This window comes from Xenopus tropicalis, chromosome 3 (assembly GCF_000004195.4).
Source record: "Xenopus tropicalis strain Nigerian chromosome 3, UCB_Xtro_10.0, whole genome shotgun sequence".
In the NCBI taxonomy this organism is placed as follows: Eukaryota; Metazoa; Chordata; class Amphibia; order Anura; family Pipidae; genus Xenopus; species Xenopus tropicalis.
Window position 1 is genome coordinate 49,971,273 of NC_030679.2, and position 22,239 is coordinate 49,993,511.

Genomic DNA, 22,239 nt, shown 5'->3' on the forward strand with positions numbered 1-22,239 from the left:
GTGAGGACGCTTTGTGCAGTTTGCGGTAGGAAGTAGCAAGAGGTTAATAATGTTACATTTCGAAGCAGGAACCAGCAAAGCTTACACTATGCATACCAAATTAGTACAGGGCTCTTATCAATATCCAAGGGAAATCATTTACCGTACATCCAGGCAGCTAAACACAAAGTTTTCTTCTGTCCAGACTTTATTGTTTATCAGAAATAAATGTGTGTCTGTGTTTCTAAGCCATATTACCAGACTCCATCATGGCAGTCTTACAGTGCATTAATATAACCATATTAGAAGTTATATTATGAATACCAACATCCTAATTTAAGGATTTAGTTTGCACTCCATTCTAAGGGGTGGATTTATCAAAATGTGAGATTAGAGGTCACCATAGAATAATTCACAATTCATTACTATGGGGTTTTTAAAGTATATTTCTAAAATGATGAACTCTTAGTTTGAACTTTCACCATTTTGATAAATATGCTCCTAAAAACCTAATACAAATGGATAGGAAGAAGTAGAATTTTTCTGTGGTGAGCTCTTATCTCGCATTTTGATAAATCGGACCCTACGAATCACAGAGTTGCACCTCAGGATGAAACCAGCTAAATCCTTTAGGCCAAGGTACAAAGTACACTTTGGGCTTTGCTCTTGTGTTTTGCTGTTTGTGCATTGACCCATTTATTAGATATTAATAATTTAATTCATTTTTAAGCAAACATCAGGATGGTGGACAAAGTGCTAGTGAGGAGTCTGGTACTAGAAAATAATAGAAATAATAGAGCTCCCAGACAATTGTACAAATGTAAAATGATTTGCTTCCACTTTGCTAAATATGGTGCAATGTGCCAAACTCTAGGTGTATGAAGACCTGGAAGTAACTGCCAAGACTCCATTTGATTGTTGCGTCTATCCATGCAGCTGACTTGCACCTAATGTATGGTAGTCTGATGGAGTTTCTGGTGTCAGTATCATAGCCATATCAGCATTGCTGCAATTTCCACCTACACTGATGCCAGAAAACTTCTTTTAAGTTGGAAGTTGGCTTAGAAAGGTTTCTTAAACTTTTTTTTTTTATTAGGGGACCCAAATAAGTCATGTGGTCCAAGAATTGATTTAAAATCAGCGATATTCCTTATTTTGATTACTACTGTCTATTGAAGCAGGACATTTTATTTTATTACGGGTTTTCAGGGAGACGTACCTTTAACAATATGGGGACCCAAGTTTGGTTAGTGATGAGTGAATCTACCCATTTTGCTTCACTAAAACATTAGTGAAACGCCAAAAATTCATGTAATACATTGAAGTCAATAGGCTTTTTTGTTACAGAGTGACTTTTTTTGTGACCATGTTCATTTTTCGGCAACGAAAAGTAGCAAAAAATTTTATTCATCCCTATTTCTGGCCCACAGGACAAGAATTACTAGCTTTGAGCTATGACAGATGAGGAGGTTAGGCGCTTACAAGAAATCTTCTCTACCATGGGTGACTAATCTCCTTCAAATGCCTTCCCACCAGCGAAAATGTAAATTGCTGGCAGGAAAACATATGAATTGCTTTGGCTTTCCAAAGCCGCCAAAAGATGACTCACAATGAAAGTTTGTGTGACTTTGGAAAGCTGAAGCAATGCATACATTTTCCCCGTGGGAAGGCCTTTGTGAGAGATTAGATATTTGTTGCAGGTGACTAATCTCCTCGTCTGTTATTGCCCTTGGATTAAGGTTATCAGATCATGTGGAAAACTGGCAACACCTTGAAAATACAAATAGAAAGGCTGTCTCTGATTTTGGTAATCTTAGCTAAAGATAGGTGTGTGTGTGAAGCCCCTCCTATTTACCAGTATGGTGTATATTGTTCCATATTGTGGTGTGGCCATTGTAAACTACAGTTGTGACATTGTGAAAATTCCCAGATAATAATTTTACTTAATAGCACACTGCATGTCCTCATAAAATTGTGCTAAAAATTGTCTACATAAAACGTTCATCTGCAAAATAAAGGCACCGCAATCTTCTTACAGTCTAAAAAGTCATCTGAGAATAATAATGAAGGAGCACGCAGTTTGTTGATGGTAAAACTCAAAATCTCCTCCTATTTTGAACTTATTGAGGTTTTACATTGGCAGAGGATTTGAAAAACTTGATGATATCCAAACACCACTTATGACTTTTAAAGGAGCTCAGTGATAACTCCAGAGTGCCCTGTAAGATAAGCTTGGCTTGGCAAAACAAAATATTGAGTTCTAATAAATTGTAAATATCATCCAAATCAATACTGTAATGTATGGCTGATGACTTCAGAGGCTTAATGCTAAATGACTTGTTCAATGAACAGTGGTTCTAGGTTGGTCTCCCCTTTTAATCCTCTTATCCCTAAATTAGGAAAATGTAACAATGTCTTTGTTTTATACTAAAAAGAAAAGTAGACTATGGATGCTGAAAATGCAGCTGAGAAAAAATATGGAAACGTTCTGTGTTTCACCCTTGTCTCTTGTGGCTAAGAGAAACCCTATGGCACTTGTTAATTTTGTTTCTATTTTGATGCATTTGATGGTGACATTTGCTCCAAGGGAAAGTGGCTTTCAGCAACCACAAGCATTTAGCAGGAAACCGAACATAAAGTCATGGAAAATAATTCTTTTTAAAAGGTGCTCCGACAGCCCTTAAATATCATGTTTTATGCAGTGTACAAACAAATCTATTTTTATACAGCTTTGGAAAGTTATTTTCTCTTGGTGATTATTCATTATTTTTTGCATTAAAAAATTAGGTTAACATCCCTCAAGAAGGGAAAGCATAGCTGTATTCCCCAAAATATTTATTTGAAGAGAACAAATAGTATGCAAACATGAAAGTGATTGGCCTGTTTTTGGCACAGGGCACATTCTGCTCAACCATGCATTATTGCTGACTCGAACTTTAGTGTTAAGATGAAACCATACAGCAATATCCTGGGTGCCACTTATTATTTCCAGGCAACAACTGTGTAAATGTGTCACTGTGCAGCCTCATTGTGTTACAGCAGAGCTGAGGCTCAGTGATTCTTATATCCTAGTACCAGTAGTAACTTTTTCAGTACCAGATGCTCTTGAGTAATAAAGAATGTGTGTATAATATAATAATACCATACAGATCTGTCTGTAGTAGGGATTAGATGACTGGCTTGTGTTATAAGATTGGATCTCTATTACAATACTTACAGTGTGAGGACCCATGCCTGTTGTGTTTCCTGTAACTAGACATAAACAGCATAAAATCTAATCCAGTGACAATTGCAGGGTTTATTTTGGGATAAAATTCACATTCCAGACCCACCAACTCCACAAGCCATGGTTTCCTCAAAATCAGCACTGCTCGTTCTGTCTGTAAATGTAATTGACACTTTCAGAGGAGCAACACGTTATTTTTACTGCTATATATGGCAACAGTGGTTTCTCTCATTTAGTGGGAGAAAGTGCATCTAAATGTGCTTGTGATATTGGCTGCTATATATACCTAGGATTTCATTGCTTGCATACCTTCATCATTATTGAAGAGAAATTGCGTGGATTGTATGCGTGGGAGCAGCCATATTGCTTGCTTTGACTGCGGCATTTAAAAAGGATACCAACAACTACCACTATCAAATCAATTTAAATACAATTCACCATGTATTTTAACCACAACACAATGTTTCTCCAACAATTATAGTGTCATTGCAGGAAAGCACTGTTGTGCCCACTGAAATTGCATCCAATATGTAAATATTAACGTAATGTTGGTTGCACATCTTGACGAATTAGGTGCAATTGATTTAAAAGTGTGTCAAAGTGGGGATTTTATTATTTCCGACTAGTGATGGGCAAAATGTTTCGCCAGGCATGGATTCGCGGCGAATTTCCGCGTTTCGCCATTGGCGGATTGTTTCACAAAACGGCTGAAAAAATTCACTGAGGAAAAATTCGCGGCACGTCCAACAATTGTCGCCGGCGTCAAAAGAATAGCCGCGCGCCAAAATAATAGCTGTGCGACTAAATAATAGCCGCGGGTGACGAAATAATAGCCGCGCGCCGAAAAAATAGCCGCGGGCGACGAAACTATAGCCGCGCGAATAAATAATAGCCGCGCAACAAAATAATAGCTGTGCGACAAAATAATAGCCGCGGGCGACAATTTTTTTGGTCACACAACATTTTCGCGGTTTCGCAAATTTTTCACCGTTTCGCGGATCTTTTGAACGATTCGCAAATTTTTCGGCGAAGCGAAACGGAACAGATTCGCTCATCACTATTTCCGACACTCTGTGTTATAAATATGTTAGTGCATGATTCTCTGGGTGTAAGTCTACTGTTCCGTGGAATTACTGCCAGCCTGAAGGTGGAAGTAGCTCAAAGGTTGCTCTGCAGGGCACCCTCTGCCTGTCAGCCCTAGTGCACCCAGCTCAGTAATCGCCTTTCCTTACCAATGTTAATTGTCTGACTTAGATGGCAAGAACACACTGATGCCCTTCTATGGAACATGTGATAACTTCTCCTGCATTCAACACACTTAATTGCGAGTATGCATTGTACTGCAAAGGGAGGCAAAAGATAAGTGTCTGGGTCTGGAGCTAACTGGGCAGTTAACACAAATGCAAGCCCTTTTACCAGCTCCTTGAACAGCCCAGAGGCTGCGCAATAAAGCTTCTGGTAAATCTCTAGTGGTTGTAGGGGGTGGGATATACTGACATTATTTCCTAATGCGCAAAACACAAAATTGCATCCCTGTTTCCTAATAACAGTAACACTTACATTTCCAAATTGTTGCCAAAAACGGGCACTAGGTCTATACACTCCTTCTGGAACCAGCTTGCAGGCCACTCAGCGCAAATGCTGAGCTGAATATTCATTTGTGTCCCTGCTACAAAAATAACTGGAGGACCATAATAGACTAAAATGCTTTATATTAAGAGGTTATAAGGTGCTAAACCCAAAAAAACCCTTTAGAAGTAATCATGCTTTAGAAAGATGTCCACAAACAGAATTTTAGCTCCTGGGTATTCAGCTAAAGCTATGAAAGGTAACACGTATGAAATGGAACCAGATCTGCTACACAATGGATCAAAAGATGCTTCATCCACACATCAAAGGTCTCACACAATGGCTGCCGCAGCCGTAGGTCAAGCAATAAAAAGGGGCTAATAAATAATTGACTTTACTAGTTCAGCCATGATTACACACCAAAGCACAATTTTTCAAACCCATAAACAGATCAATATCAGCTACATAAGCAAGCTATCATAATGGCTGGCTTTAAAATAAATCACTTACTTCTTTTTCTCAGAACTCTGGCATGTATGTGAAAAAAGCCGCATAGCTAGAACCGGACTGATGAAAAATGGCTATTAACCTCTGGTCTACTGTCCCTTTAGTCATACAGCACAGCAAGCGCCACGTATGCTGTCATTTATAGGTAATGGATTTGCTCAGAATAGATATTAACCTTTATTTGATGTCATGCCACATTGTGCTGTTACTAGATTGGAGAAAACTAATACAAGTGCAGGTAACAGGCCTGCTTCCATGGCAAACTATTTGTCCTCTACCCAAAAACTGTTAAGAATGAAAGAGAATGCAATTCTAAGAAACATTCCAATATACATTAATTAAACCTTTTCAATGGTTTTAAAGTTATATATAAATGTAATTGCTATTGAGCAGTGTCTGTCTGTTTTAAATGATGCTGCAAGGCAACTGATTCAAGCTGATCAAAAGAAAAAGGAAATTAATGTTTTTTTTTTTTAAAGTCAGACCCAGAATACAGAAAGGGATAAACATATACTTTTTCCAATATCAATTACACTCAGATTGTAAGCTCTACGGGGCAGGGACCTCCTTCCTACTGTGTCTCATACCACATGGCACTTATATATATATATATATATATATATATATATACATATATGTATTTATTGTATTTATTTATTATATCACTCATCCTCCCTGTGTGTAATTTTGTATTCTGTAAGACTGTACAGCGCTGCGTACCCTTGTGGCGCTTTATAAATAAAGTTATACATACATACAATTACATTTACAAATAAATGTCTTGGGGTGAAGACACACTGAGCTACTAGTAGCAGCTACTTTTTCAAGGCTACTAAATGCCAAAAATATCCTGCCATAGATAATACTGAGAATTGCCTCTGCTAAAACACACATAGAGACAATTATCAGTAAATGATCAGCATTGTGTTTTAGTAGCCATGACAAGTAGCTGCTACTAGTAGCCCTGTGTGTCTTTGCCTAAAGGCAAATCTCAGTATTATCTATGGCAGGGTATTTTCTGGCATTTAGTAGCCTTGAAAAAGTAGCTGCTACTAGAAAAAGTAGTTGCTACTAAGTACAGGTCCAGATTTGTGGCAAGGCCCAGGCCTAGGCGGCATGCTGCCCAAACCACACTGAAATTTTGCTCACATATGGAGCAATAGGGACACCTCTCCCCACTACTCCGTATGTAAGTTCAAATGAACGTGTTAATGCGCAGGGGCGCGAATGGGGGCGGCCTTAGTGTGCCCCGATGACAAAGTAGCTCTGTGTGTCTTCACCCTTACTGATGTATAATGAGAAGTTGCTTGGAATTATACTTTCACTATGCAAAAAGGTTTTTGGGTGGAACACTGATAAGAGATAAAGAGACATTAAAAAGGTATTATCACCCTAGATATAGAACTTAGTATGTTACAGAGAAAATAAATTTGATGATTTTTGGCTACATCCACAGCATGCACTGGTACACACCAACCACAAAATGTTACCCCATTTCATTTTACCTGCTCCACCCCAGTTGGAGGTATTAATAGGATTGACTCTTAAAAAATCCAGTATGGCTGGCAACAATTTGTAACTGGGCTTTGTTTCTGTGTATGCATTTTATGAGTCACTAAATATATGTTCTGCTGCTCTTTCATTGGGAATGCCATTTAGTTATGTGGTTTCTAAAGCCCCACTGGCTGTAGCAACAAGGCTGTGGATTGAATGATGAGCTGAGTGATGAACAGCCTCATTACATAACTGCTTTCTTGTTGCAGGCAGTCACTGACTAGCCAACCAAATAGAATTTTAAATCTTAGGCTTGAGAAAGGCAGAATAGAAAGACAAATAATCAATACCCTTTAAAACATAAAAAACTGATATTATCTTACAATGGGCCAGATTCAATTCAATGAAAAAACATTATTTTTATTTTCATGTGAAAACTTTTGGATGAGATTCAATTTGAGGAGGAAACACTTTTTCCTAATTCTATGTTTTTCTTCCCATAGACTTTAACAGAGTTTTTATGTGATAAACAGTGAGATGTTTTTTCATTGAATTGCATCTGGCCTTTACAAGGGTGATCAAGCTAAAGTTTAGGCAAAAGTTTAAGGTTTCCAACTCGACTAAAAAATCAGGGACAGATGCCTAGTAAATTGGCTTTATTCCAACTTACTGGAGTGTTGAACTTTGGTCCAAAACCCTCAGGCCAAGAATCCGCCCTGTGTGGCAGTTCCCTTAGGGTAACAACAGATTGGTAAAAATGCTCAAATGGCATAGCGCAAAGGTGGCGAATAGTTTTCTGCTGTAGATGAGTTGGGAAATTAGAGACATTTCTAATGCAACATACAGAATGCTGGGCTTCATTGATTGCATGTACATTAATTTACAATCAGTGTGGCCCTTCTAGCTGGACTTTGCATATGTGTCCCTGATTTTTCACATGACCTGATAACCGTCCTTGACATCAGCTAGCTTTATGTCATATATGTGCGCACAGATAGGCAGCTTACTGAGTGGGCACTAAAGTGGTAATGTAATCCCAAATTTCCTCTTGCAACACATAGCAATCAATGACCAATTTACTGCAGAGCTTACAGTTTGATTTTCCTATCAACAAACCTACCAGTTTAATGTAATGTTAGCTGACCTACCTGCTTGTCATTTTTCTTTCTTCTGGTTGGTAGAAGAGTTCTACAATGAATACATTTGTTGGATATAAAGCATCTATCTAAGAAAATCAGCCAAATTTCTCCTATTTTTAACATTGCCTCTTTGTAGAATATAGTCATCTACCTGTTACATTATACTTCTTTAATCCCACAGATGCCTTACTTTCTTATTACCTTTGATGCAATCTTTCTAAAGTTTTATAAATAGACAATTCCTACATCAATGGAAACCATCGCAATGATGGAAATGTTCCTACTTGAGATCTTTATATATAGGGCCCATTATGTAAGGGATGTGTTGTATGAGAGCCATTCAGTGAGCAGACATTTCTTTTTTTCTGTATAGAGCCAGAGATAAAATAGATAGTCTCTCAGCTTAATGGGATTTTATCACTAAAGAATGATATATATTATAATTGCTTGTATGTATAATGATACATTAGGACTGTTAACACTTAAGTCTTTAAAGTGAAGTGAAGAGTCTGTGCAACAGTATGAAAAAGTCTGTGAATACAGTGAAGACAATGACCCTGTGCAGCCTGGCCTTCAGTGTATTATATGGATGTGGCACGCTCACAGGAAGCAATCTGTCTGATATACAGCACTGCCAGTAGGTTCATTTGGACTGAATTTTGCAGTGCACATAAGGTCCCAGATAAATATAAACCATTAACATTTAGTATTATTACACTATCCACTGTTTTAACAATTACTTTGAGCACCACTGGGTTAATGCTTATACTGTATGTTGAAAAGAAAGTTATTGACTTTGATAGGAGCCTTGGTTAAAGGGGTTGTTCCCATTTGAGCTAACTTTTAGTATGATGTAAAGAATGATATTGCGAAACAATTTGCAATTGGTTTTCATTTTTTATTATTTGTAGTTTTTTAGTTATTTCATTTTAAGTTCAGGAGTTCTCCAGTTTGGAGTTTTAGTGAGTATCTGGTTGCTAGGGTCCAAATTACCTCAGCAACCAGGGAGTCGTTTGAAAAAGAGACTGGTATGTGAATAGGGGAGGGCCTGAATAAAAAATAAGCTATAAAATGTAACAACAATAAAACTGTAGCCTCAAAGAACAATAGTTTTTTTTATAAACTGCAAAGAGGAGAGAAGAAGGCAAACAATCACAAAACTATAACAAATAAATAATGAAGACCAACTGAAAAGTTGCTTAGAATTGGCCATTCTATAAAATACTAAAAGTTTACTTAAGGGTGAACCACCCCTTTAAATGTAGAAAAGAATATTAGGCTTTTGTCTCTTCTACCCATAGGTCATGTTGGTACCTATTTTCTGCCCATATTAGTTAAACTATGGATACAATGGCAGAGGGAAAAGAATAATGTATTTGTATTCAGCTTCAGTGACTTTACTGTATGTGTGAGGGACAATTACAGTTCAATAGTTGGGTTTTTTTTTATCTATAATATTAAATAAATAAAAAACGAAATAATAATTTTATCGATATAATAGAGGCAATGTTCCCCCAAATGAGAAATCTCCCGAGCCCATCTGAGGCGGACAGGCAGGCGCTTGAGAAGTCATGGGTACACCATCAGCCTTGCATGTAATAAATGCTTTGGGGAGCAAGGCCTAGTGTATTTGCACCTGTGCTATTGGGTTGGGGACATTTTCACTTTGCGGGTTTTCTAAAACAAACTTTAAAACCAAGAAAATACAATAATATATTGCCCAAATATGAAAAAAAGTTTTTTGTAAATTGCTATTTTCTGCAGTATTTGTATGTGCCTTGCTATTCTCTTTACTGGTTGTTCTGACTGCAGAGACCATGTAGCAGAAGCCATCAGATAACAGGAGCACGTAAGGCATTCTGAGAAAGTGAGGAGTCAGAACCCAGAGTGCAGAAAGATACTGCTTTCCATTGAAACTTTATTTACAAATGACTTTAAAAAAAACTGTAAAAAATCACTGTATATGGACGTGTTGATTATTAATACATTTTCTGTTATGAGGCTCAATGTTGAGGTTTACACTTTTTAAAAATGAAATGGAAGCCGATACACCATTAGTGGTGCTTATACTCGCAGCGCTGCTGTGTTTTTAGCCCTTAATAGAACAAATCCATAGACGAGACTGTAGCGAGAGACCAGCGCTTTAGTAGCACTAGCGAGCCCTGTCCGAGCACTGGAAACCCCTTGGGTGCAATACTTCAAACTGCCGGCAGATGGCAGTGCTGAATTTCACGATCCATTTAAAGTGGCAGTAAACAAAAGCAGGAGGAGCCAGTGGTGCTGCCCGGCGTCATCCCGAGCCTCCTGCATCCCTCCCACTGTCAGAGTAGCTGTGGCCGGTGTGCGCTGCCAGACGGGCGACTGCTCTCATCCACATCATTACCATCCTCCTCTAGCTACTGAGTCACCATCACTCCCCTCTAGCTGGGCTCCTTAGATGCACTATTTACATACAGGCAGCCGCCCAGAGCACCCCAGACCCAACACGCAAGCTTAGATCGCATACGGCACACACACAGCACAACATATAGTAACACAGCGTCAGAGCATCACATCCGATTAGAGCATCAGAATAGGTTCCGGCAAAGTGCCCCATCTGGGTACCACAGCACTGCCAAGTGCCGAGCACATCATCCTACACACAGACAGCTGGATCTGGGGAATTAAACACAGAGCAGCCTCAAGCTCCCATAAAGGCAAGTGCATCCTAATACACAGTAAAGCCACCAGCTGTTGGTATAGATGGCTCTGTGCAGGGATTGTGCCTGCTGCTGTTGATGTTTCCCTGCACACATACAATATACAGTAAGTTTGTAGTGCGGCATCCCCACCCTACAGGAGCAGACACCCAGCCAGACAGGCTGCAGCCTCATTCTGCACATTACCTGCCTGCCCAGCAGCTGGACACAGCCACAGCATGAAGCAAGCCCTACTGGAGGTAATGAGGATGAATAGGATCTGCAGGATGGTGCTGGTCACATGTTTGGGATCCTTCGTCCTGGTCATCTTCTATTTCCAAAGTATGTTGCACCCAGGTAAGGCAGACTATTGCATGCCAACCCCATCTACTTGCAAGCTGGCTGGAGCGCCAGGCAGAATAGAATCACTGAGAGAAGTGGATCTATCTGCTGGGGCAGCCCTTGAATTACAGAAAACAGGCGTTGGATGTTGGAATTAATTCTCAGTGTCATTTGGCAGATTTTCTGCTTAAACTTTTTTTTGAAGCATTGCGAAAGAAGCTTCAGAGAGTTTCTCTACTATGTGACTTGGGCACTGGTCTGATAGCTGCATGTTTGGGCTCTTATTTTTTATATAGATTAAGTGAAATAAACCACTGAACTGGCAGTTGTAGTTCAGCTATGACTAGGAAGTTGCCCCCCCTCTAGAGAAGAGATTTTCATCTTAAATGTATATGTGTGTATTGTAAGTGGAGGGGCTGTCTGCAGGTGTCACATATAGAACCTCGTATCTCTCATGTGTGTAATAAGTTTATCTATCCCATTATGCCACTCTTTCACTCTGTTAGCCAAGGCATGGCTGGGGTGCTCTAAACTCTTCAACAATTCAACCATTAAATGACTTTTATCTGTTAAAGGTTTTTCACTTTGCCACTTGCTTTTCTGTATACTGAGATCTGATGGGAGTAGATAGCGGCGGTTCTCCATTGGTCATCCACCGAATTGTTCTTTCCTAATAGAAGTTAAATGAGCTAAAAAACATCTTTAAGAAAATATTATGAATATTAAGGTTGGTTGTTTAATACTTGCAGAGCAGATAGTTAAACATACATTTGTTTCATTTCAGAGATTAAATGGTAAATGTCTATGCCAGGTGTTTCGTGAAATCCTTCCAAAAACCTCCAAAATGAAATGGTTTGATTTCTGGCTTATAATGTTAACATTCCTGAAATAAAGGCCCATTGATACACTTGTAAATTAGATTTCTTGTTCTGAATTCCTTTTGGGCTCCAGAGAGCGTAACTCGCTGATGTAGCTGCTGTTTCAGTGTCTGTCGGACTTCTCCCTCCATGAAAGTTCATTATCTGCCTTTGCCATGCTCTTCTGATCTTTGTTTAGATTTAAATGCGGGGTTCCAGTATGTTATTTAATTGCATTAATCAGTGTCAGGAATTGAAATGGTTCTGTGCTGGGATGTATACGAATACTATGGTTTTGTATTGCTGATTAAGAGCCTATTCACAGTTTGGGTTGAAAAGCTGTTTAAAATGTGCACAAGACTTTAACCCTTGTTGCTGCCAGCCTTGGTAGCAGATTGTTCTCCATTATGAACCCATGAATAATAAAGAGGGTTGCTCAGTTATTATATATATATCTCTAGCCAGCAGCTATAGTGCCTAATAGAAAAGCCAATATAAAGAAATAATGTGAATATTACATTTGCACTAGTCTGTATAATGCAGCTTGGAGAAGATTAAGTGAATTTTTTGAGCTTCGCCTGCCTCTGCGAGAAGCAATCACAGGGATAAGAGAATATGTACTGTGTCTGGGCAGATCTGTAACATGTTTAATGCTGCCTTAGAATATGCAACAAATGAAAGGAAGGATTAAGCAATGGAACACTGTTTTACTGTGGCTTTGAAAGTTCTCTTCCCCTTGCGACAGAACTTGCAGGCTGTTTGCAGAAGATATTTATTGAGCTTGTTACTTCAGTCTGACACCCAGTAAGCCAGTTCCCTTAGTAACTTATAATGATAATATACTTTTTTGCTTGCGATCTGCATCTACATAGTTAGATTCATTTAAACATTGATGTGTGGCATAGGGGTGTCCAAAAGAAAGTAAATGCATGTAACTGGTTGATTGTGTGTAGGTTGTTAAGCACCTGAAGCTTCATTTTCTCCTCCTTCTACTATCAATTCCTTGACTACTAAATTATTCTAAGAGCTGCAGTTCAGCAAAGGGATTCAGATTGTGGTATTGATCTTATACAATGTAGCAGCTCTGGTACCTACAGTAATAGAAACTCAAAGCTACTGACTTGGCAGATATTAGAGCTTGGCTCTAGAGCCAAACCTGTGATAATTGGCTAATGACACCAGAATGAGTTTTATAGTGGTGCCTTTAAAATAGCATGTAAAATAGCATTTTTTAACTCTGCCCATTGTGTTAGGTAGTCTGGATATATCTGTTATCTGCCTAATGTTAAATGGCATCCAAACTAATTAAATAAGCTCTGACACTAGGCTGAGCACCTATTGGGTTGCTTTTCCTTAAAGTGCAGTTCTACTCCACAACAATTACACTCTTTGCTTAAGACCCACAAACCTGACACAAGCTTATTTTGCAGAAGTGGCAGTAGGAAGAATGACGTTAGTGTGGTGAATGCTCTGCACACAGTGTAGTGGCTATTCTATGCAGCGGGCAGTTGTACCTTTACACAGAGATATTGTGTTTACCATATAGAGCAGGGGTCCCCAACCACCGGGCCGGGGACCAGTGCCGGGCCGTGGGCTGTGCTGAACTGGGCCACCTCTGGTCCTACATACCTGATATCTCAATTCTCCAATGTGTTCCACAGCCATGACAACAGCAATGTGAAGCCCTGGAAGCTTTCTACTGATTGCGACAAGGGCCAAAGTACTGTACTTAAAGTTCCATACTAAGCATCAGAGGATGTCAACCCTTAGGTGGGAGTAAGGAAAGCAAGGGTGCTGGGCACATCTAGTTGCAGGGAAACAAGCTCAGGTCCCCCACTGAGTTTGCATTATGATGAGCTGTATTATATTTTATAATATAATAATAATAATAATAATAATAATAATAATAATAATAATAATAATAATAATAAAATAAAGTGCAATAATAATTACATTTACATCATATATGTAATAATTCAATTATATACTATGCATTGGCTGTGCCAACCCCACAACCCCGGTCCTTGGAAAAATTGCCTTGCTTGAAACTGGTCCATGGTGCAAAAAAGGTTGAGGACCACTGATATAGAGGACCTGCCTAGTGGGGCTAGGCATGGCTCACTCTTTATATATATATATATATATATATATATATATATATATATATTTGTGTGTGTGTCATCCCAGACCAAGTTTTTAACCAGAAATCATTTAATAAAGCACATTGCACTTTTATTTTAAAATTCCAACTTTTTTCACCAAAATGTATCCCTTTTCTAGGGATACACCGAATCCAGGATTCAGTTTGGGAGTCGGCCAAATCTACGCTCCTGGCCAAACCAAATCTGAAGCCTTAAAATCATGTGACTTTGTCGCATAAACGTGGAAGTTGAAGCCTTTTCTTCAACCCTTCCGAACCTTTAAAATCACGTGATGCATCCGGTTTGGTATTCGGCTGAATCCTTTGCAAAAGATTTGGGGTTCAGCTGAATCCAAAAATAGTGGATGCGTGGCAAATTTGTGCATGCTAAGGAAACTGTGCCCCCCATGGTTGAGAAATGGAGCTTAGAATTTCTCCTACGTGTGATGAATCAAGAAAAGTATAGAAGGTTTTTTAGATTTAAATAAATCAGCCCCTTTAGATCATGCATTGCATGTAAGGAGTGGAGATCTGTGGCTTATTGCTGTGTTCCATTTATTTGTGGAAATATGCTAGTAGCTATCTGTAACTGCCATAAAACATTTCTTCTATCTGCAAGCCCCTGGGAGACGCTGTACTATGCTTTTCATGGTTTGTTAGCCTTCAGCACCAGCAGAATGAATGTATTTTTATATATTCCAGACATTAATAAAGGGCAGTGTAGCGTTACTTTATTACAATTTTCATTGTATGTGAAAACGAATGGCTACTGCCAAATGACAGGTTGAGTCCTGCTGCTTCCCTGTGACTTATCTGCACACTTAACATTGGTGCACCTACTGACTGTCAGAATAACAAAGTAGGTGATCAGTGACCTGATCTAGGAAATACAGATTATTTAGCACAATAAGGACTTGTGTTACTAGCATCCAGTGAGTGTGCAAAGGGTTACGGGGAGGTTTAAGATACCACGGGGATATCTGAGTAAACTTTAAAGAGAAATAGCGGCCACAAATGGGTTTGGTTCGTATTTATAGCAGAACAGCTGTAAAACTGCTAAGCAGCCAAAAATCATAAATGCAGTGTGCTGCTTATAGTCGATTCATATGGGTTCTCTCTATGCTTGTATGGCTTCCTCCTACAGTCTGGAAAAGCATAATGGTAGGTTGGATGGCTTCTACTTAAACTTCCCATACAAGATGGGGCAAAGAATTGCTTATCCTATGCTGTACTGGAGCAACGCTGAAAGATTCTCTGGTTTTTTTCCCATGCTTGATTCAATTGCTAATGGAGTTACTCCTGCAGACTGAATTTTTTTTCACATTAATAAAAACGCAAATATTATTCTAGTGTTCTTTTCTGCATTTTTATTATGGAGTAGTTTCCTCGTATTGTTTTTAAATTTGCCCATTTGGTTATTTTTTTCTTTATAATTGTTCCACCAAAACCAGCAACTTCAGGATAAATTCACCTTAAATGATGTGAGGTCCAGCCCTGAGTGCCAGAGCGCACAGTGCCTACTGACGGGAACCCATACCCTCTCCTGCCCACTTGCACCTGCCTGCTGCTAGTTTGTGGTGGGTGGTAAAGGGGTTGGAGAGGGGGTACTATTAATACTATAATCAGGGGTCCCCAACTTTTCTTAATCATGAGCCACAGTCAAATGTAAAAAGACCTGGAGAGCAACGGTAGCATCATAAAAGTTTATGGAGGTGCCAAATAAGGACTAAGATTGGCTATTAGGTAGCCTCTATGCACACTATCAGCTTACAGGAGGCTTTATTTGGTAGTAAATCTTGTTTTTATACAACCAAAACTTGCCACCAAGTCAGGAATTCAAAAATAACTACCTGCTTTGGGGCACTGAGAGCAACATCCAAGGGGTTGGTGAGCAACATTCTCACAAGCCACTGGTTGGGGATCATTGCCCTAGACCATCAGCTTTAGGGGGGTAAATCATATGTTACTTAAAGAGATGGGCAGATTTTTCCAGAGCTAACCTCATGCACAAACCCTTTGGTACATATATTTCAGGTAAAAACAGAATAACAATTTTAAATTTAATGGTTATAATCCGTTTTACATAATTCCTGGTATTAAATAAAAAATTCTGCCACACCTTAATAAAGACAGCCTATGTATTAAATATACCCTGGTCATGCCAGCATGAAATGCAGCTGTGAATCCAACCAAGATACATGCGGGTACAGTAGATATAATGCCTACAACTAAAAGACACACTTTGAACTAAACATAAAAGTAGCAATTCTGCTAGGTTACTACCCTGTTTCCCCGAAAATAGGACATCCTCCGAAAGTAAGGCACCCCCCCGATTTTTCACCCCCCTTGGAAAATAAGGCACCCCCCGAAAATAAGACACCCACCTAGGGCTGGGCGATAAATCTCGCCCAAACGATGGAAAAAATGTGTACTGTATTCTTCTTCATGGAAAAATAAGACATCCCCTGAAAATAAGTGGCTCAGTAGGTCATTTACCATGTGGGAGGCCTGCATAATATGAAGTCCTTCTTCCTGGACTGTGCTAGGCCTTGGAGGGATGAAGCAGCTGTTTTTGCCAGCCCAGCACAGCGATCAAATAATTTTAGGTCCTTCTACCTCTTTAAAAAGGACCATTTGGGAATCCAATGACTCAATACTCTCACTAACAAACAATACATTGTAATAAAAGAAGCTTCAAACTGTAATTATAACAATAAGCAAAATATTTTAAAAAGCAATTAAAATGTGAAGTATTTGTAGTTCCTATAATCTGTAGTGTGCCACAAGTCTAACATCCTTGAAAAAAACTTTGGTTAATGTAGCCTGTAGTAATTCTCTTGTTTCAAGTGTATGCCAGAGCAACTAAAGGTGACATTCATTCCACAGAACAATTAACCATCCCAGTTATTTTACCAGGGCCAATCATTGGCCCTTGTGACATGTGATCCTTGACCGTGGGTCCTTTTTTAAGCCACCCTGTAGAGTCTGGCAGTAAAGGTATCATGTGTCTGTCTCACTGTAGGGGTCATATGATAGAGCATACTAGCAATGACAGCCACAGGTATTACATTTTGACCCTCATGACATAGTAGCTGTTTGGGAGCTTCCAGCCCGTTGCTGTATGTGTGTATTATTTTTAATCTGCAAATTCTGCAAAGTAGCACAATACAAGGAAATTCTGAGATACTGAACCTTTTTACAAATACCAGAATTCAGTCATGAGCATCTGTAGTGATTGTGCATTGCCTGTTAGTTGGCAAGTAACGTTCATGTTGCAGAGTGGAAATAATCAATATCTCCTCTGCCTCAGGCTACTGGGGATGTGCCCAAAGCAGCATTGGCTGTAATTGCTACAGGGCACATCCACCCTCGAAAGTCTGCTAGGAGGCCAACAGAATGAATAATTAGTTGTGTTATCACAAAACATAATTATGTTTGCTTAATGAAATTTGCAGTGGCGTTGTCACATTTAGTAAGGACGGCCTGATTCTTCTTATTACAGGCAATCTGGTGTGGCAAATTTAATAAATTCGAAATGCACAGTAATGAAACTGGTCAGGTGTGAATTCTGCATTGAACAGATTGATATTGTGCCATGGTTCCCGTTATATAAATGGGCATGCCAGGCAGGCAAAGCTAGCAGGGTGGAGGAGGTGCATAATTACTTGCAATTCAGATTATATTGTATTATTCACACTGAATTCAGACATACTTTCTTTTTACTAGACTTCTGGGACCCAATTACCATCTGTCTCTTTCAGCACACTGTAGTGATAGTTTCTTGAAAAGCTGTCACTATTTTACTTTCTTCTTCTTTTTATTGGGTTCTGCTGTTTTTATTTTTACTGATACAAGTATATCCCAGTGCTTAAATGACAGTTTGGAAATGAGGGTCTTTACCTTCTGGAACAGCATGGCAATCTAAATGTCAGTCCCATTGTGACCTTGGTAACTGTGCATAATGCAGACCTATAGAAATAGAACAGAAGCTCCTCTCTGCCATGTCAGTGAGTAGAGCTGTAGGGTTTGACACTCTTGTTAGAATGGCTGCCCATTATATTTAATGATGAGGGCTACCACCCTAACAAGGAATGGACCATTAGTGTATGTGGCACTGAAAACCTTAGGTCACACCCCTTTTCACAATCCCAGAAACCACAGCACACTCAATTAATAATGGGGTGCCCAGGGCAGCATATAAGCACAAACTCCTGCTCCCACCCTATTTAGCATTCAGATATGAAAATGTAGCTACTAGGCTACTAGGGGCCTCTTTTACTATAGTTCCATGCTCTGCCCTACACTCTGCTTCTTTCTGAGGAAAAACATTGCAACAGAATTGCATCGGGCTGGTGCAGTTTTCTGGTTACAGGAGGAAGAGCCCCATGGTTTATATAATAACATTTTGTCCCTCCAGTGATTATGCCTTTAGTTCTACTTTAAGTTTAAGTGCTGTTTGTCAACTGTACTGGTCCATGCTAGTAAATGAGCCTATTGTAGCACTCCAAGACAGACCAAAACTATCACTGCTCAGTATAGTCTAGAAAAGAGCGGTATAACTTCCGTAAACACATAGGGAGTAATACTTTCACTATAAGTTGTTACCTTTTTCCAGTTTGTGTTAAAGATTCCATTTTGTTTCAAGCAAGCAGCTCACCTCTGGAGGGAAACTACTGTAACTTATACCTTAAGGAAAGTCCCCATAACTTAACTTTTGTTGCTGTTATATTTACATTTGTGTTTGTTTTCATACATATTCCCTTTATTCTGGCCTTGAGAACCACTTAAAACAGAAATTCTCAATGCTCACTCTCTAAGGGAAATCTATCCAGCTGCTCCCAGGTGCTCAGATCCTGTGACTTAAGTGCTGTGATGTGACAGTGCCGACTTTCCCCAACTTCTTTCTCTCTTCAGGATCAGTGTGTGGCAGCATATAGCAGTAGGATCAAAGTATCCCACAGTGTAATTAATATTTCATAAAAATACAGAGCTGAGAGCAGTTCTTAAAAATGCCAACACTTTATAATTCCTAAGACTTAAAGTCTTTGTTTGTTTTCCAGTTCAATACAAGTGGTTTTGTTGGTTAATGGCTAAACAAATGGCTTTCGTATACAGTTAATTAACAGGGAAGTGGCATTTTATTTCAAACTTTGGCCTCAAGGTAATTAAAAAGAACAAATATGCTGATCTGCCCTTTTTTTAATGCATATCTTGGTCCTACCCCTTTTTATGACTATAAGTGAATAATTCATGGTGTTTTTTTTCCTCTCTCCTCAATGATTATCCTCTCCTATAACATTTTGTTATGTTGCTGTTAATGTTCTTTGATGTCAGTACTAACCATGTATATAAGTAGGCCTCGTGTTTATTAAATGAACAGTAACTGAAGTCATTCTATTGTATGCACTTTAAAGGAGCAACTCAGTCTGCCACCTCTGGTTAAGCTGAACAGCAGAATAAGAAAAGCAATAAAAAAAAATATATATCTCTGCACAGACTTACCCCATCCTATGTGTCTTCACAATGTCCAGGGAAGAAGATAGAGATGGGTGCTGGCCTTATTCACGCAGTGCTCCGCTGCTATAACGCCATAACAAAAAGGGAAAAAGACGCACTCCTTCTCTAAAAAGAAAAGTCCTTTATTACATTAAATGTAAAAACATGAGTGGCTACTGTAGAGCAAACAGCCTGATGCTTTTCGGGAAGAACCCTTCATCATAGGCTGTTTGCTTCACAGTAGCCACTCATGTTTTTACATTTAATGTAATGAAGGACTTTTTTTAGAGAAGGAGTGCAGCTTTTCCCTTTTTCTATGGTGAACAGAAGAATAGCTGTCATTATAATCCACTGACAAATTTGGTCTGACATAAAAGGTATGCATTGCACAAATCCCTTTTTTAACTAGAGTTTTGTGACATCAACAGTGTTTTACAGCAAGGTCTAGCTCAAAACGGCACACACTCTGTAAATGGTGGGCAGTGATCAGGTGCCATTTGTAATGCAAACAGTAGAAAGCAATTGGGTTTTGGAACTCTCTATGGAAAGGAATGGAAGATATTAATCTCCAAACATATTTAGCATATCTTTATACAGTGACAAATAGCCATTTTATTATATGGTCCATCTATTCAGTGCTAATTTTAGGATGCCTTTTATGTTTGAAGAATCCAATTAATATATATTATTCTTGTTTATAGAACTGAAGGGTTTAGGGCAGGCCTTTGACAAGTTTATTAAACCAACAGACTGCAAAGTGGTGCTATCACATGTCTCTTAGCCTGAGCAAGGATGTTTTATAGATTTACAGTACATTCTTTTATACTGATGCTTCATATTGTACTTTGAAGATGAGCCCTGTGAGATAAAGCGTAGTTCAGTATCCAAGAAGACCATGTTTTCAAACTACAAGGACTGAATAAGAATTGGCAGCTTTAAGATCCTACCTTTTGTTACAGCTGACTTTAAAGCCAAACACCCAAGGAGAGTATCCCATTAGAAAGTGTTATGGAACATTGAGGCTGCAAGAACACATTTTCTCATGCACTTGTAAGACCTCATTGGATAAAGGTTAAGATACGAAGCAGTATAAGCCTATCTACAGAAGGATGGACTCAGCTTCCGAAATAATCCACCTCTGCTTGGCTTCACTTTGACCCCATGCTCAGACGAACAGTTATTATCCGGGGCTCAAACGCGCTGTCCTTACGAATCTTCATATCAAAAGATGTTCTTAAAGCCAAACTGTGGGAGACATTTATTTCATTGTTAAGCCCATACAAAGAAGGAAACTCTTGATTTACCATAATCTTTTCAAGCAAGCTGAGCTGATCACAAATCCAGGAACCTGATGGAGAAGGAGGCCATTACATATACAGTGTGCAAGGCTTTTTATGAATGATAGCCTCCTAATTCCCTTTTGGCACCCAGTAGTGCATGACATTCTAGTGTGTTCTACTGAAGTTAAAAATAAGAAATTGTATGTATGATTCTGCTAGATAAACATTATAACTATTATAATTGAATGCAACTTATTCTCATTCTCCTACATTAAACATTTAGTAGCATAGATGATTTGGGGAAAGCATTCTGCAATCAGGATGAGGTGGTTGTGGTACATGTGGGATGATATTATAAATCATACTGTAAAATCAATTTAATAAGCAATATTTTGTTTGCTACCAATAACAAGAAATGCAATTCTACTGCATATTTTTATTGTAGCAGCAGACATTTGGATTTTGGGCACTGGGTGACATAGTTTTCCCACCTGCTTTCATCTAAACATTATGAATTGAGCTCTTGTTGCCCTGAATGACTGCATACTGTGGCCCATGTATGTATATCTGTATGTATATCTTTATTTATAAAGCGCTACTTGGCACATGATTCTTCACAGTAAACTCTATATCAACCAATATTATTGTTAGTACCAAACTGGGCTACCATGTAGCTGCCCAATTTAGTACTTACTTAAATGGATTGTCCGTCCATTCAAGTTGTTTTCTGTCTTGCATTGTTGATAAATGAGTTATGTCAGTAGTCAGCTCTTCAGTTCCCACAAAGCCTTGCATGTTCTGTGATTAACAGTCCTGTGAAAAAGAAGAATAACAGAATAACAAGAAATATGAAAGGGTACCCTCACCCTTATAAAGGCACAAGGCTTGTGACATTTTACCTTGTTATGGAAATCCTTGTTGATCATAACTGATAATAGCAGATATTAACCTTTAGTATATTATAAAATGGCCAATTCTTAGCACCTCTTCAACTGGTCTTTATTTTTAATTTTTTATAGGTTTTGATATATTTGTCATGTTGTTCTGACAATTTCCAGCTTTCAAATTGGGGCCACTGTCCCCAGCAGCCAAAAAGCAATTGCTTTTTGAGGCTACAATTTTATTATTATTGTTACTTTTTATTATTTATTTTTCTGTTTGGTCCCTCTCTATTCATATTCCAGTTTCTTATTCCAACCACTGCCTGTTTGCTAGGGTAATTTGGACCCTAGTAACTAGATAGCTGCTAAAATTCCAAACTGGAGAGATGCTGATCAAAAAAGTTAAATAATTAAAAAAGCACAGATTATATAAAATGAAGACCAATGGCAAATTGTCTCAGAATAGTGGTCTCTACATAATACTACAATGTTTAATAATGGTAAAAAACTATTTTTTGCTTAGCAGGCTTAGGCGGTTCAGAGAGATTTTTATATAGTGACTGAGGAATCATCTGTGGATCCCTGTTCCAGAGATAGGAACAATCCCTTCTTTCTGCTGCCTTAACATTCTCCTGTGCCTTTTCCATTACT

General features: G+C 38.7%; 1 protein-coding gene across 2 annotated transcripts in view; it reads left to right on the top strand.

The window, feature by feature from the left end:
* The first annotated feature begins 10,216 nt into the window (after window positions 1–10,216).
* Window positions 10,217–22,239, top strand: part of chst11 (carbohydrate (chondroitin 4) sulfotransferase 11) — a 154,811-nt gene continuing 142,788 nt past the window's right edge. The window contains exon 1 of one of the 2 annotated variants that reach the window (XM_012958471.3): window positions 10,217–10,949. In XM_012958471.3, the coding sequence (XP_012813925.1) occupies window positions 10,832–10,949 (118 nt within the window). In that variant the 5' untranslated portion in view covers window positions 10,217–10,831. 2 annotated transcript variants of the gene reach the window in all.